Genomic DNA, 17346 nt, shown 5'->3' with positions numbered 1-17346 from the left:
GGACACATGGCGTGAGACTTCTGTGACCATACTATTTGTGTAGCTTGAGCAGCGTTGCCTGCCAAGTATGAAGTGGAATATAGTGCGCCTAGACTTATGCTAACATTGAATAGCCAAGGGTAGTGGAAAGTGTAATCCACAGTTGAACCCTCTGGCTTCCCTCTGGCGCTGGCGTGCCTCAGGAATGTCAAATTTATTCAATAAGTCTAGCTGAAGAGGTACGGAGCAGGATTAAATTGCCTTGCAAAGCTCCAACTCTAATTAGTTTGAGTAAAACTGAGGCACTGAAGACCATAGGCTGCAGTTTAAAGCTAAGGTACTGCAAAGAGCTTTTATTAATGAATATTACTTCACTGTCAAAATTCCCACCACAGCCATGATGAAGTTAATCTAGCATTTCTTTTATTACTTCGAATGGAATGTTAATGTGTATAATCTGTGGTTGCTAGCTCAGAAGCAGGCATATGCTGCTATCTTGTGTTGAAGCTCCTGGAAATATTGTGAGAATCATGGCTATTGCGTACAAACACACTTCAACGGCATGCATAGGTAATGCATTTGTAATCGGCTCACGTTTATAATGCCTGTGGCACCCACGTGTACATTACGAGCAGCTCTTGGCAGGGTGCGTGAACAAAAGTAGGCGGACCGATGGCAAGACAAAAAAAAACTAAATTTATTCCCAACTGAGATGCACAAACTTAAATTGACTGGTGTACTGGAAATTGTAATGGTAAGTTGTGCAAGTAGTGCAAACAGTGCAAGTAGTACTCGATCTGAAGTCGCATGCATAGGCAGCAAAGAAAATGCTTTATCACAGAGTAGTCCCCAATTAGTGTAGCTTTGCTCATGGGTGTACATGAGAATCCCTGCACATGAGATTTTTTAGTAAGGTGTAATCGGAGGACTACTTGGTGATGGATGCACACGCGATATACATTGATGTCACTCTGAAAATTGGCAAGAGAGGCATTTGCATGAACGCATGCTCTGCACAATATAGCTTTAGAGATGCCAGCAAATGGTCGTGAAATGAAAGTTTGCATCTGCCCGTACACTGACTGCTCTGCAATAATACAAAGCTAGTGCATGCAGTTAATGAAATGACATCATAGATTTTGTTCAAGGTTGATTTAGGATTGTGTCAAATGTCGCAACGCTTCACTCAGAAGTTAGTAAAGATTTGATACATTGTGGTTAGACATCACAAGTGGTGTAATGCTAGTTGTGGTTCTGAGAAACCTGGAGTAGCTTTTGTAGGCACTTGGTTTTAAATTTTTCTTCCATCGTGAAGTTGCATTATAAGCGACCTCTTCTAGGCTTAAAAAAAAAAAAAAGCGAATGCATTAAGAATGTTACTGTATCGCTTGGTTGACTGAAAAATAAAATTGGTAACAGATGGGCTGAAACAAGAGCACGCCTACATGGCACTATATCTGTGTGCTCGTCATCTCATCCAGTAGCGCTCTCTTCCATGTAATCATGAGCTTACTAGACCATCAGTCAGTGCTTGCATGCTTGAGTTGCAGTGTTCTCAGTTATTCAGAGAAGAGCCTAAGCATGCAAAAGAAGTGGACAAGAGTGTTTTGCCTGGCTTTTATTGCTCATTTACGGCTTATCAGTTAAGGCTGTGGTTTCTTTCCAACTTCATGTCAAAGTTGCCGACGAAGCTCTTCGACTTACTTTCCGTGCTGAGGCATATTATTTCCTTGTGGCAGGTAGCAGAGCTTCATAAATAGATAAAGGAATTGGCTACGATTTTGGTGCATAAGTGCACAGTGACGTCCTTATTCTTGTATTCGTTTTATTTATTTAAATACTATCGGAGCATATTCAACTCTACAGAGATGCGTTGTGTGTTCGCTTACACAATGTTAAAAATGGCTGTTTTGAATTAAGTATGGTCATGATTGCTGATAATGAAAGCGCACAGGTAGTTCTAGTCTGAAGCTGCCTCATGTAGGAAGAAAGTTGAGCGTATGTGTTGGTGTGGCAAGCTTGGTTCTTGAGTATATGATATATTATGCAAAAAGAGATGTACACAGTAGTGAAGTTGCCCACAACTTTGACTGTGGGTTACGAAAGCAGATTTTATGAAGAAAAAAAAAGGCCCAGAGAGGTTGTTCTTATTCCGTGTGATACTTCAGAAAGGCCATACTCCTGTCACATGTGCGTTTTCAACAACCATTAATACCAGTGACTGTAGCAATTTGCAAGCTCCACTAGTCCACTACCCGTAAGCTTGGGAAGAGTTGCCAACAATTTCATAAGCTTTCATCAGAGACTGCAAGAAACAATACAAAGGGTAACTTGACTAGAACAACTGCATTCGGTGTTTCTGAACACTCTACAGCTTTTTCAAATACAGATAGTTCCCTTTATAACGATTTAAAATATGTAGTTCACCTTATCAGAGTAACTAAATAAGCACACAAAATATTTTCTAATTTGCTAAATACAAATGCAAACAATATGCCCTTGGTCTCATTGACCTACGCACTTCCTCCTTTTTTTAATGTCTGGTTACATTTAACCAATACACATGACACATCACAATCTAGTTCTCTATAAAACGTATGAGGACATTGCTACCTGAGCAAAGGCTCGGCATTTGTTCTATTTATGGACCTCCCTCACAATATATCAGCTGTGGAAAACTGAAGAATCTAGGTGCTTTCATTCATTTCATTCAAGGCTTCACACAGCATATTTGCATGCAGCCATCTAAATGTAACCTTAGCCAAGTTGACACTGTACACTGTTAAAAATCTGAAAATTCTATGTTAGTAGAAACCTTAACATTGCAATTAGGTATTTAAATCTTAAAGCTTTAACAGTGCAATCGTACAGAAAAAGAAGAGTTGATACTAAGCACCTCATTGTAGCCATTGCCTTACTTTTGGGCTCTTGTCCAGCAAATATTGATGCGAAAGTGTCTGTAAATACATATCTTGTGCAATATGCACACGATTACAGTAAAACATACATTCTCAACAACAAAAGCACAACAGGGTTCCACAACAGCTGCATAGGAAGTTTCTTGTTCATGTATATCTTTTTGTTCACATATCATGAAATAAGCTTCTAACTATCCACTTTATTACTTTAAATTCCTAAAATTTCTTGGCAAAACATGCAATACATGCTTATACTGAGACAACACTACAACAATATTCTCTAAAATCCCAAAATTGAAACTTTCGCCAAATGAAAAATGGCAGACAGCAGTGACACAATATTTTGATACACATTGCACGTTTGGTTTCACACTATCGCACTTAAAAAAAGATGCATTGCTTTAGAAAACGACGACGTGGCAGAACTGCAAGTAATGCCAAAGACACTGGAAATCTTGTCACTAGTATACTGATACATGTACAAGTACACTTATCCACTTAGGCTCACATTGTCTGCTTGTTTGTATCATTTGCAGGTTGCCTATGAACTTCCTTTTTTAAGTACAACCCAAACTGTTCATGCAGGTTTGCCTTCCGGCAATAGTGTCTTTTCCTTTCTTTCCTTCCTTATGTAAGCTGCCGAACATTGTATTGATAAAGGAGCCATGATCGATGGATTTACTGACTAAACAACCGTCTTATTTGTGCTTAAACTTTACACAGAGGTGGCATACAATTGTGCATTTTGTTTCATAACATATTTTGATGCTGTACTTGCCATTTTGGTCTAGGGTATATAGAAATTGCACATTTTATGTGATGCTGCCATAAAAGATGTAGATCTTTTTCTCGGAATTTAGACCGATGCCACCATTAAGCAACTGGGTAAAGCAACTTCTCATTGTTTTTCCTCTGTGGCAGGTGGGTTGCCTTTCTAGGATGGAAAACATCTCGATTGCTTCCGCAGAAAGAACTGCTTTTTCACTCCAGCGTCGCCACGAATGTTCTTGTCTCACTTATTCAGAAGTAAACAAGCAGGTACTGCATTCAAAAATGGTGTTAAACAAAATGCACAATGAAATGCAACTTCTATGCTAGGTTTCAGTGCAAACCAGGCAGCACTGTAACTGGAAAAACCATCTATACATAGCTCCCTTATCAACAGTACATTCTGTATATAGGAATTAATCTTCTGTGACAAGCAGTCACTCAGCTTCGTTGTTCTTTATGCTGTTGCAGCTGACTTGTGCCTTGGAATAGGCTAAAGAGAATTGTAATGCAAATCTTTCTTCTTTTTCCCAAGAAGAGCTGTTGTCTCTCCGAGTGGTTCAGAAACAACACTGCTACTGTCTTCAGAACTGCCGTGTGATGAAGCTTGGCCGTCATACCAAAATGACTCTGGTTCATTACGAGATGCGCAACACCAGTAAAGGGTTGCTATGAAGGCCTGTAACAGAAGAATTAAGTCTGTAAGAGGGTCTTCAATGCCGCCAGCACTACTCCACTGCAGTTTGACAAAGCCCTTTCATAACCGTACACATATCCCAGTCCTACTCCAACAATACTACTTATTCTACATGTGATGATCTCCATATGACTCTATCTGATACTCTAACTTCCAGTTATGTTTCTATACCCGTCAACTCGGTGACTATGGCGTTGTGCTTGTGTGGTCTTCATTCTCAGCGAGGGCAACCTCATTCTGATCAAGGCAGAATGCATATGAAGGATGTCGAACGGAACTGAACTGAACCGGTATTTTTTCTGCCATCTTGGAATCAAGCCTAAACTTCTTGCAGGAACCATTCCGAGCTGGTTCGACCACAGACCCAGCCCAAGGTCAGGAGACATCGCTCCTTACGTCAGTTTGGTGCAGTGCGTGGTGTGTTGCCTAGGGAAATGTCATGGAGCTCGCCACAATGATCTCACTGGCTTGCTGAACAGTATGCGTGGTCAGCGTGCATTGTCTAGACAGACTTTTGCTGATGCTGCATCATCGTGGAGAACACTGCTTGTGCGCAGGTCATCAGCTGTATTCATAACAGTACTGAACTAGCTGTGCAGTCCGATACATGTGTTGCAGTTTGTACTGCGCCTTCAGTGACTGTCGTTACTTCTACAGCACGATTGTGGCGTCGTGGAAATTTTGCACAGCAAAGTGCAGACGGTGACAACTTAATGAAGTAAGAGGGAGAGAGGACTTTGTTTGGCAGTGCTTGTCTAAATTCGGGAATTTATGTAATTGTAAGCTCTCCCTTAGCATTTAGATGGCATTACCTTTAGTTTCTGAAGAAAGTCGGGATGGAACATGTATCGTAATGAAATGCTATAAAAGTTGCATTTGTCCGAGATCATCTACTTATGTCCCTAAAAATGTGATAGCCAAGAACTGAGCACGAAAACAAGGCTGGACAAGAGCAACAACTAGACAGGTGTTCAGCCTAATGAGCACCTGTCCAGTTGTCTCTCTTGTCCTGTCTTTTTTTCAGGCTCAGCTTCTAGCTATCAACATATACCAACTAGGCCAGCAGTCAGCTTTACTAAAAAATGTCACACAATGTGCTGAGTTCTGCTCACTGTCCGCACTACATATCTGCTTTTTATACTACAGTGAAGCTGTTAGATCGACTGAAGAAAAGCTCGGAAATGTTATGTGCATGTTTTCACAGTGTCCTGAAAGAACTACATCATGCATCAAGTTGTATTTAGAGGAAATGAGGGAGGGGCAATTAGGGGCTAAATGAAAATTGATATCCTTCATTTTTTTATGCCTCTTTAGAAGTGTTATACAAAACCCTTACAAAAGCTGCTTTGGGAGAACCAAATGGCAGCAATTCCATATTCAGAGAAAATAGGGGGCAACGTTTCAGTGAAATAGGGTCATATGGCAGCAACATTTTAAAGTGTGTGCTTGAATTACATGGTCAGCTGAAATTGTTAATGCAACTGCTCAAGAAACAAAACAACAAAAAACTGCTTTGCTGGAAATTAAGCTGCAATTCTGCAAAGTCGCACAAGTTTGCTGCTTTATTACTTTTTCTAATTTGTCAGCATTGAGAACATTAAATGATTTGTCATACATTATACAATTTTTTTTTTCGTCAGTTAAAGTATTACACTTTAGTACAGTGTTTTCACTAGGTTACTTATTTGACTCCTATAAATATTCTAGCTATTAAATTTATTGATTCAGAAAGTATTTGTAAAGTTTGATCGGTTGTGATTGCTCACTTTTGCAAAATGACATTATATGTTCTTTTCTAATCAGGTGCCTTCTTTCATTTTTACAAAAATAAATGCGTAATGCATGGTCAGTTAAACATTAGATAAGGTATATTCATTTCTTACAGGAAAATGTGAACAAGTGTGAGCAGCTTTAGTGGAGTACTGGCACAAAATGTTTGTGTATTGCTTATTTTTTCCTATTATATAACTGCTGACCCTGAAACTACACCATGGTACCTCAAATACAGAAGAAATCACTAATTATATCCTATTTTAAAGTGACCTGCTCAAAACTCACAATAAACGGAGTGTAGCTTTTTGGTCTAGGGTTTGTTTACAAGGGTTCCTCCACATGTCACGAAAATCGCATTGGAAAAATGCATTTGATGGCCTCACAGGGCGCCCTGTGAAGCCCTACGAACCTACAAATCTGACATGCCTATGTACAACAAAGCATGGCACCTCATTTTTGTGATTAATTTTTTTTAAGTTGATGCCCATACAAAAGAAAATGGTTCACAGTAGTTTTAGCCCAAGCGAACTTGTCTCTCCAAATAACTGTGCATTTTTGCAGAAAATGAGGCATGTGAATGTATTTCTTTCTTCAAACTCATTTTTGTACCCGAATGAACCGGTTTACAAAGTTTGAAACTGGTCCGAACCATCATAATTTTTGTCCTGGAGCTGAACCTGAACCAAACCGAAAAGTGTGAGCCTGAAACTGAACTGAACCTGAACTGAACCCGAAAAAGTTTCGGTTTGACACCCTGTGCATATGTATCAAGCTTTAGGTGCATGTTAAAAACTCTTTAACAGAGCAATTTATTTTTCACTCACAACTGATGATACATCTGCACCACATTAACTTAACTGTCAGTCTAGCTTGCAGGCCGACCAGCATGCATGTACCACCTACGTTATGTCACAGACTTGCTTGACCTCTAGATGTCTCCTTCGACAATATTTTGTGTACAACATATATTGCATGTGCTTGAAGCTTCAAGAGCAATAGCAAAATTGCAATGTGGAATGACAGCAAGCTGGGTGTGGCATTCATGTTTAGGAGTAGCACAAAAGATGAGACGGGATGATGCACTTCGTCTTGTCCCTGAAATACTCTTGCTTTGTAGCACAAAGTGTCACACACACACAGACTAGAAGAAGACGGGACGAGCATTTGTCCTGTCTTCTTCTTGTCTGTGTGTGTGTCATTTCGCGCTACGAACCAAGAATATGTTACCATACCAACTCGCCCAACTTTCTATCCCTTCTTAATATTATGCTAGTTTTGAAACATGAGTGTCAATGTAATAGTGTTGGACAGGTTGCCACTTAAGTAATGACCTCATGATTGCAGCTTGTGAAAACCGGAAACATCCCAATAAAAACAGCAGATGTCATTTAGCAGATGCAATCTTGCAGAAGCACAAGTAAACTTACAGTCAGCAGAGATCCTGCTGCTACAAGTGTGCTGGCCCAAGGAAAGCCAATCAAGTCCAACAGGACACCTCCAATTGATGGCCCAATAACTTCGCTGCAATGACAAACACCAAGCAGATGTGATCAGAACCTCAAATGTACTTGTAAGTTGGAAAATTACGCCTTCTTCTTGCATGCCTAATTGAACACTGGTACATGTCTGCCTTCCTGTTCTTAGACTCAAAAATGAGCCAACTACACACAGATTTTTCTCTGGGAGTATTGCTTGCAATGTTAAACAAAGATGTCAAACTAAATTTGCTCTATATATGCTGTTTGGGCAATAAGTATGTCTCAAGCATGACCATTCTTTACTGCCTTTGTTTCCATTACATATGACATGAATACTAGTTATTGTGGTAGCTGTATGGACGATTGTAAGTGGCCTGGGCAAAAGGCTGCTGAAGCGACTGCAAATTCCAGCTAGTCTTGGTCGAGAGTTGCAAACAATCAAGCAACTAAGTATGCTTAATCAGAGGCTCATTGTAGATTGTTTTAAGACGCCATGTTAATATTTTCTTATCTTATTAAAGTGCAAGTGCACTTAGCAACTGAGTTTTGACAATCGGTGCCTTCTGCTGTTTTGCACTTGGCTGTCAGTGTGACATTTTTCTTTCCCTTCATGTAAATGTGTGTGACAAAATGAATGACACCTACAGCCTGCCTTGCGACATAGTTACTGTGATATCTGCTGTCATGTTGAAGGATCATTGGAAGTACACTGTATTGACGTTTTCTAGCATTTGCTCAAATAGCTGATATGAGATGAGCTGTGTTGTAAAATGCCAGGGCCCTAAGTGCACAGAACATACCCCAAGGAGTACATGGAATTCCACCAGCCAGATACGAGGGCATATGTTCCAATGTCCTCTTCCATGCCACCAGAACTGCAACAGAACATGATAGCCATGGGACTTCAATTGAATGCAGAATGTTTGACATTTAAATTCGGGATACAATGCACATGATGCACAGTGCACAGTGATGTTGACATCACTGGAAAAAGAAAAAAAAAGAACTAGCGGTGAGAAATGGCATGCGCTGTTGACATAAAAGAAAATGAGGACAAATAAAAGTATTAACTGAAAACAGCTTTTTCCACTTTTGTATTTTGCTAATCTGTGTAACACTGAGCATAGTGAGTTTTGAGGCTGTATCATGTTCAGAAGATGGCATCACAGCTATACCACACCCCAGTTTCAAGTAAATCATGCATGTAAGGAGTTCTTATTCATTTCAGCCTATTTGCATTTCATTTTAATCTGGAAGTGCCTTTTCAAAACTACAATAAGCAAATTTGCTGGAGAAATGGAGAAACATTCAGGCAAATAGGCTAACATACCAGCACTTCCAGCCAGTAATTCACAGATAGTCGAGCCATGAGTGTTAGCATGTGTGTTAGCATAACATTTTGTCCTTACAGAGCTAGTTTAGTGTCTTCACTGTGAGACAAAAAGATGGGGCTTTAGAAGGGGTATCACATTTTCACTGAGACACAAATGCTCGTGTTGAACTTACGTTGCAGCTCGAATCATGCTCTCCATTGTGGGTACATAGGCAAAGGCAAAGGAGGCACCAAGGATTGAAACTGTGGCCAAAGTGGCCCAGAGGTTGCTGAAACAAATATGCACACTATATTGCAGCATTGGAGTCACCTCCAAAATGTTTTGCAGGTTACGCTCACGACTAACAGCCTATGGACGCCGCGGAGTTCTTGACTGTAACATTTTCTGGCAGTATGTCTGATGAATTTATTTAGATGAGAACCAAAGTGACCAGGTTGTGCATGCTGTAATATGTCATTACAGCTAGAACCAAAATGTCTTCAAAAATTATATAGCTTATTCTACCTTGCCCTTTTTAACTTAAAACCTGCTTACCAATCCACTCCCTTTTGTTTTGCAATCAAGGTGATGTTTATGTTTCGTTTACGGCTTATTCGGCTTCTAAAAATTTGCAACAGAATGTCCAAGTGGCTTGTAGGTTGTATGTCTACACATTCAAGCATATGTTAATAAAAAGATGTAGATGTACAGGGCGGACACACATGTGAGTGCACATGGGTGTCCACTCTCTGCATCTGCCAACACATATCTTGCCAACACAAGACACCACTGCTTGTAGAATACATTTGAACTTGCAACTTTCCAAAAAATTCCCACTGAGCCAGCAGCTTATAAAAAAAAAAAAAGGCATGGCATGCTATGTATGCTACTGAAAGGCACAGAAGCCTCATAGCTTCTTTGAGGGGCAGCACTAGGTCAGCTCTCCATGCTGTGGCTTTACCTTGGGATGCCCAAGAATGGTGCAGGCCCCATGAAGATCTGTGCTGCGGCCATTATGATCAAGCCGACAATCATAATTGGGATTCGTTGTTCCTGAACACAGGAAGCAGAGAAAAAAAAAGTAAGTTCTGTATCTCGATTTATTTTGCTACACATTATGGTATACCAAAATGCAGCAATAGAATGATTGTTTTAGTCTTTTACTAACGTAATAAAATTTAGAATTCTGAAAAGGCTGCTTCTAAAATGTTTTCTCAATGGTTATAGATAACCTTTTTTTCGTTTTTGTTTTCCAAATGGTTCATTTAATGGAAACGGCATACCTTGATAAAGAAGTTGCAGCAGGTGTTAACTCTCCAATTATGATTTCTCTCCTTAGCAAATGAAGTATGCGTATTCTCTTGCAATTGGCACTCAAGCACTGCAGCACAGCAAAGTGCCTCATACTAGTCTAAACATAACATAAAAGCTTTTGCACATCAACCAAAAGTTGGCACTTATGGCCTTCCTTGCTTTTTGCTTCCGCCAGACTACCGCCAAACATGTGCTTTCTTTTTTTGGCTTGGAAAGCTTGGCCACTGATGTTCACTCAGACAGTACTGCGGCTGGTTATAAATGGTGTGGCTGTATAACAAAAACATTTCATGGTGTGTGGTGTGCCAGTTACTATATCTGATGAGTCAGCTTTCAGCTTTACTGTGGCATCATGAATGATCACAGAAATTGACCAGCTGCATTTGTGCCTTGCTGCATCCAAGTACAATAGAATACTTACTACAGAGACTGCCCTTCACTGGCTTAATTCGAAAGGAAATCAGTTAGTATAAAGCAAATTTCACTTTTTATCAGAACAGATTTAAACTATCAATGCAGGGTTACAACCAAATGGCAAAGTTGTAAAAGTGCAACTTACTGTCTTCATACAGATGTAACCGACAAGAGGAGAGCATATGGAGAAAACAGCTGACATCACTAGAAAAAAGCTACCAACAATGCTGGTGTCTACATCGAATTCCTGAAAAAAAAGAATGAAAAACTACATTAAAAGAAGTGATACGAGTTAATAGGCATCTTGCATTTCGTTGCGCCTTATTTGTAGAATATATTTCTTTTGTGTGTGCATCAGCTTTTTCGTAGGGCCATATAATGCATCTTGTACCCCAGACAAAAAGTTGCTGCTTTAAAAGTTTGTCTGTTCCTATCACCTACAGTTGGTTTATGTGCCTATATAGCTTATTTAGAAAAATATAGCGTGATGCTACTCAGAGCTCATATTTTGCAATAATTTCTGATTTCTCTCTCTTTCTTTTTAATTTTTTTTTGCTGTTGCTGTTCTTCAAATCTGATTTCAACAGAAGCATGACACGCTGAGTATTGGGTTTGTGCTGCATGACCCTGTGCACTTAACGGAACAAGTGGTATACTGGGAGAAAAAAAGAACAGCTGTATTGGTTACAGGAGCCACATGGGCTCTTCAAAGTGCAAGTTACAATGATAATGGCTGCCTTTTCCAGGCTAGATATAGGTTTCAAATAACTTGAGTGATCTGCAGATGCTTTGATAGTTAGGTGTTACGTAGCTTCATTTGATTACCAAGCAATGCAAATTAAAGAAACAGTCAAAACACACATTAATTTTGACTTTAGTACTGGTTCATTAGTCCTATAATGTCATGCATTAGTTGCTTTATGCAGTTAGTGTTCTGAAAGTGTCTCACCCGTCGCATATGGGGCTCCAATGTTGGCTCTACAAAACCCTGCGATTGAGACCCGATGACCAAAATTATTGAGACAATGATCACTTGTGGTATTCTGAGGAGAGTAAAGTACGACTCTTTCCTTGTTTCTAGAGCTTGCACTGCAAGCAGAAGAGAGATGGGAAGAAAATTCACTTTATGCATGGCAAGATCACTATGTAGCATAATTATGGACACATTGGACAAGTTTTTGTTTGTGTGTGGTACGTTTAGGTGATTAAAACATTACAAAGAGAGGGCTTGAGCCTTAGTACAAACAGAAACTTGAAACAATCCTCCGAATGGGGAGAATAAATTGGTTGCTTCAGTATCCTCAGTGAATTGGACAAGGCACCTTGTTTATATTTCATTAAAGTAAGGGGCAGGTTAAGTAAGGTTAAGAGCTCACATTCTCCAGCCAAATTTTCTGGCAATTCAAGATTTTCATCTGTGATCTGCTGTGTTGCATCTGTTAGCACTGCACTCAGCTTAGCTGGCTGCCACAGTGACTGGCTAGTGAAATACACCATTGTAGGAAATATAGTGTTTTTTACTGTTCTTTATTCCTTATTGAAGAGGCACCAGAGGTAAACATTGGATCTATATAGACTGTTCGATTACCCCTCTTAGAACCTTGCAACATTTATTTCATGGAAAAGGCTGAATTAGTTTTGGAGAAAATTGCAAAGTGGCCACACAAGTCTTACGCAAATCTAACTCCCTGCAATCAATGGGGTCCCTTATGTAGGAAACATATGGTGCATCGGTGATCTCACAGTTGTGCACTGCTGTGTAGCCACACATGGGGGCGGAGTTCATTTATGATGTGTGATTAATGATTAAAGTTTATTGGATTTTTGGTTCAGAATATGTGAGAAAATAATGCGGTGTGTTCTATCGCTAAACTAGTAAAGCACTTGGTACCCACAAGTGGAAGCATTTCTTATCTTACACTGTCTTCCGCCTTACCTTCACTTTTATGTGCCATTGCAGCTTCATGTAAACATGACTTACTGCTTGTGCTCTACTTGTGCTACAACTAACCAACATTCTTTCCCCATTAATGGCTACGATATGAGGATATATAACTGACTACCTGCATGCATGTGCCGGCAGAAATTGCCTTTGCTGTATCATTATGAACAAATGAAACCTGAACAGGAAAATTCATATCAAAACAGCAAAATGACACTGAGCCTGAGGTCAAGAATATATTAGTGCGCCTAGCTAAATCTTTGACATGTGACAAACAATTCTTTGTAGGGGAACATATAATTCACCCCAAAACATTTTTGGATTTGTGCTTGCAATATCCTGTGTATGTGTAATTTGTTCATGATAATGCAACAGATCACTTTTATACTTGTTGTCTACAGACTGGTAAACACACGCATCATATCAACACTTGTATAGTAATCTTGAAGTCTCACACTAGGCACGTAATTTCTGTGCCTCCTGCACCACAATAAGGGCTTCATTATTGGTTATTATACTCATCACAGCAGGGATTCATATGTCCTCATTTAATCACTGTAGCACTTTCTATATTCACAAAGCTGTTGACTCTAAATTGCTGTAAACAGCTGCTTGTGTGGACATGCCACACTGAAAGTGTGTGATGGAGTGTTGCAGGGCTCGCAATGAAAGCCCAAGCTTTACGCAGGACAACTTGCTCTTTTGACACCGCTGTCAGGGTGTCTACCAATCGGGAAAACCAGGAATTCTCAGGGATTTTGAATAGTCAGGAAATACTCAGGGAAAACTCAGGGAATTTGTGCTTCTATCAGAGAAAATGAGCAGCAATTTTGTTGAAATGGGAATGAGAGTCGCGGTCATGCTGGCTCGAGTAACAGAGAGGAATAGTAAGGAAACCTCTTTGACACGGTGCAATCCTCTGGATGAGTTGCCAGTGTGCCGTCAACGACCAACTTTCGGACGCCCGATAATTCGGGCGGCTTCGCGGCGCCACCAAGTCCCCATAGAGTCAATGTATAAGAACGTCTGAAATTTCGGACCCTAGAACCCTTCGCCGTCCGAGTTTTCTTACTTTTTGCACAGCATTAATCAAAGCCACCACAATCGCTGCCATTTTAATGCGTAAGCCTTTAGTGGCTCATGAGCGTTCTTGCACAGTCCGTGGTGGACGTAGGAAAGCGGTGATCTATCAAAGTTGACAGGTGGCCTCGCCTCGCCTCTTTGTAATGGTTTCGGATCCCACCGGCGGCGCAAGGGAGAAAATAAAAACACTAAAGTAAAGAAATTTATATATATAAATATATATGTATATATATATATATATATATATATATATATATATATATATATATATATATATATATAGCCGAGTCAGTCGGATGTCTCCGAAGAGCGCGCGCACTGCGCTTGCATCCCATGCTCGGGGCCGCGCGCGGCGTCCGTTCGCAGAACACTCATGGAACAGTTCAGGCAGTCATAGATAGGCTTTCGCCTATCGCAGTTTAGCTCAGCAAAGTGCCCATAGTTTTTGATTACCTTGCCGCCTCGAACCGGCCATCCAAACGGCGCTCTCGCACGCAGATCTGTTGGCAGCCGTATCCACCACCGCGGCAACGCGAGGCCTAGCTGCTTCGACGTTATTAGGCTTCTTGCCGTTCCCTTTGTGGTCCTCGCGAATTGTTTCGAAGCTCGGAAAGCACTGCACGTTCCACAATGACGGTTTCAGAAAGTCAGCTTCGCCTCTGTACATCAGTGTTACGTGGTGAAGAATACGCTAAAGTATTGCGGTGAAGCATAACAAGCGTGGTGAGGGGGGCAATTGGTATGGAACACAGTATGTATTCCTTAACTATACACGCGTGCACCCGCCATCTCCTGTCGCAGTACGAGCACCGATATGCCTCATTAGTGCACTGGCAGGCCTTCCGAGCTTTTTCGGATGTGCCTGCGGCGATTTGAGCCCTTAAAGGGCCCCTCACCAAGTCTGGCGATTTTCAGCTGACAAGCGCCATGCATACTATGCGCGCTAACTATCGTGTCTACTAAGTGTTACATCGCTACGCGCCGCAGAAGGAGCTGAAATTTCAAACCGAATGCCGTTTGCCCTTCTCACGAGTGCCATGCTCCCAGTCGGAGAGCAGATGTAATTGCACAAGTACGCCTACGTACATCGCACTGCTGTGACGTCACTTGTAGTGACATGCGACTTCGAGAATTATTCAAGGCAACATCCGTTATTTGTGTAATCTGTTGCTTCAATAGACGAAATAAAGTTTAGAGGAATAATAAAACACACAAACTGAATGTCTTCATGTTCTTGTTTTACTTCGCACCGCTGCAAGAGAAATGTGCTTCTGTTTCGTCTGCACGTTCCCATGTCGTGCAGTTGCGCACGCAGACAACGAAAGTATGTCATTTTCTACAATGTTAGAGCATGCGATCATGCTCTATAATCCGCTTGTGTCTTCCTCAGTATTTCCGTAGCACTGGCTTATACCGCTAGTCAGATGTTCTCGTGCGCAGCACGCAAAATCACGTGTTGCGCGAAACTAGACAAGTGCAACAGCTCACATGCGACGCCCTCAGCTGAAGTGCACTGCACAGCAAAAAAGTGAAGGGAAAAAAAATGAAGGTGGGCCCGTGACGTATGCGTCACGCGATCTTCAAGCTCCAGTATAGGAGAACACAGGGAAAGAATTTCGCTTGCAGAGGATAGCTGGGGCAAGTGGAAAGAGTGTCTCTCTTGGAAGTGGCCCTCACCTCGTGAAATCATGGGTTCGTGGCACTGAAATATTTCTATCTCGGCTATTAATGAACCAGTTTGAAAAATTCTTTCAGCAGAACGCTCCCTAAAGGGCACATAACTTGCAGCATATAACCGAAATTTGCTATGCGGCCTGGTGAGGGGCCCTTTAAGGACGGTAAAAGACACACATCCATTTTTTACGACTGCCTGATTTTTCGTATGTTTTCGCGGCCCCTAGGGAGTCCGAAAAATCGGCCATTGACTGTACAACTGACTAAGAGGAAGCTTCAAATGTCCCGTGGGATGAACACGCAGCAGAAGGAGGATGAGAACAGGAACGACCTACGCATTGAGGAATGAATGGGAAAGGAAGTGTGCCGCGGCTTCTTCGAAGGAGCTTGAGCTCAAAAAACGAAGTGTTGGCTGATGCTGAGATGCAGGTGTCCCTCATTCAAACCAAAATAAACTTTTTAAAGCGGTGAAATGCAACACTGAGGTGTTGTGCGTGGGCTGAGAGTATGTTGGGACAGTTGAGGTTTACTTACCAACTGTTGAGAGAGAATCTCACTTGTGACAAAGTTCAGGCCTCATACCCATGAGCTTGCTATGAGTTGAAAGAAATTGCTCATATTTGAAAATATTTGCTTCTGTATGCATCTCCTTTTTATTCGTATTTGTGAATGTACGACTCAATTTGCGATGGTTTTTACCATTTTATTAAAGATATTTTATTTGCTGTGCATTTTACTAACTCCACCCTTCTGTTTTCTTTTTGAATAAAATAAACATTAGACCTTACTATTCAAACTGTATTAAGTATTTTTTTTTTTTTTTACATGCTTACTAGAGAGTAGCAGCATCGGGCAGCATGGTGTCAACCCGTCTTGACATAAAACGAAGTTCTGTGTCACTCAGGGAATATTGCAATGGCACTCAGGGAAAACCTGGAAAACTCGGGGAATTTGGAAATGTCAACTTGGTAGACACCCTGCACTGTGTTTCATGCAAGCTGCAAAATGATAAAAGTTTCAAGGGGATGCCACTCCATGTTACACTGGCAAGCTGAGCTCATTGACGCAGTTGCAAATTGACAGACAAACCTTCGGGCTGGGAATTCAATTGAAACAGGATACCACTAACAAAAGCTGTACCGAATTCCTTTTAGATGGAAAATGGATGGCTTGAGCTACAGATACTGTCAACACATGCACACACATGCATCAACACACACACAAGCATACTCCAGCATACCCACTGTTTAGCGCTAAATCTGTACAACTTGCATACATGTGAAGTATTTGTGAACTTATACCTTGAATATCCTTCATGATAAACCAGCATATTGGGAATGTTAACAGCACACAGCTGCCCAGTATGTAAAATGGAAGTCCAAATCCACCAACCTAAGAAGGAAGACAAAAGAAAAATTGCAGCGCTGCACTAACACAGCAAGTTTTGCAGAGGCAGCACCCCTATGCTTCATTTCTATGCTTGAGGTATCCACACAATGAATCATTCATTCAATTTTCTCAAATCAACACAGATATGTGTCGTACAACTTCTGTCTACCATTAACTTAGACTGTTGATGCATGTAAACTAACCTGAATATAGACCGCTCCAGATTTTATTAAGCGCCCACTGTCAACTTGAAAATGTTGAGCCGTTAGGTAGCCATTTTATACTAATGCAAGTGCTGGCACTCCAATTTTGAGTTACATAATGCTTAACAAGCCTGTGTGACTATTTTGATGCTAGCCCATTGGAATTGCATAGACAGATGGGTGGCACAGTTAAAATGCTTTAACAGTCCAGTACGGCACCATTTTATCACATGTTGCTCAAACACTTTATAGATTTTGAAAGTCTGTCCTTCAAAGCATGCTAAAGGATTGCCCTGATGCAGAGAAAAATATGATGCTGCAGATTACTTACACTGTAGAGAGCACCACCTATTGCAGGGCCAATACTCATTCCAACACCAACTGCTGTTTCAATAATACCC

General features: G+C 40.9%; 1 protein-coding gene across 2 annotated transcripts in view; it reads right to left on the bottom strand.

Moving 5' to 3' along the window:
* Nucleotides 1-538: 538 nt before the first annotated feature.
* Nucleotides 539-17346, bottom strand: part of LOC126536477 (MFS-type transporter SLC18B1-like) — a 28915-nt gene continuing 12107 nt past the window's right edge. For both annotated transcript variants that reach the window (XM_050183453.3, XM_050183454.3), the window contains exons 6-14: nucleotides 17277-17345; nucleotides 16655-16745; nucleotides 11604-11743; nucleotides 10800-10901; nucleotides 9888-9979; nucleotides 9120-9215; nucleotides 8414-8488; nucleotides 7563-7656; nucleotides 539-4344 (exon numbers count right to left, since the gene is read on the bottom strand). In XM_050183453.3, the coding sequence (XP_050039410.1) occupies nucleotides 4159-4344; nucleotides 7563-7656; nucleotides 8414-8488; nucleotides 9120-9215; nucleotides 9888-9979; nucleotides 10800-10901; nucleotides 11604-11743; nucleotides 16655-16745; nucleotides 17277-17345 (945 nt within the window). In that variant the 3' untranslated portion in view covers nucleotides 539-4158. The remainder of the gene's footprint in view (nucleotides 4345-7562; nucleotides 7657-8413; nucleotides 8489-9119; nucleotides 9216-9887; nucleotides 9980-10799; nucleotides 10902-11603; nucleotides 11744-16654; nucleotides 16746-17276; nucleotide 17346) is intronic.

The sequence above is a fragment of the Dermacentor andersoni genome, chromosome 4 (genome assembly GCF_023375885.2).
Source record: "Dermacentor andersoni chromosome 4, qqDerAnde1_hic_scaffold, whole genome shotgun sequence".
NCBI lineage: Eukaryota > Metazoa > Arthropoda > Arachnida > Ixodida > Ixodidae > Dermacentor > Dermacentor andersoni.
This window is presented reverse-complemented; position numbering and strand designations above follow the sequence as displayed.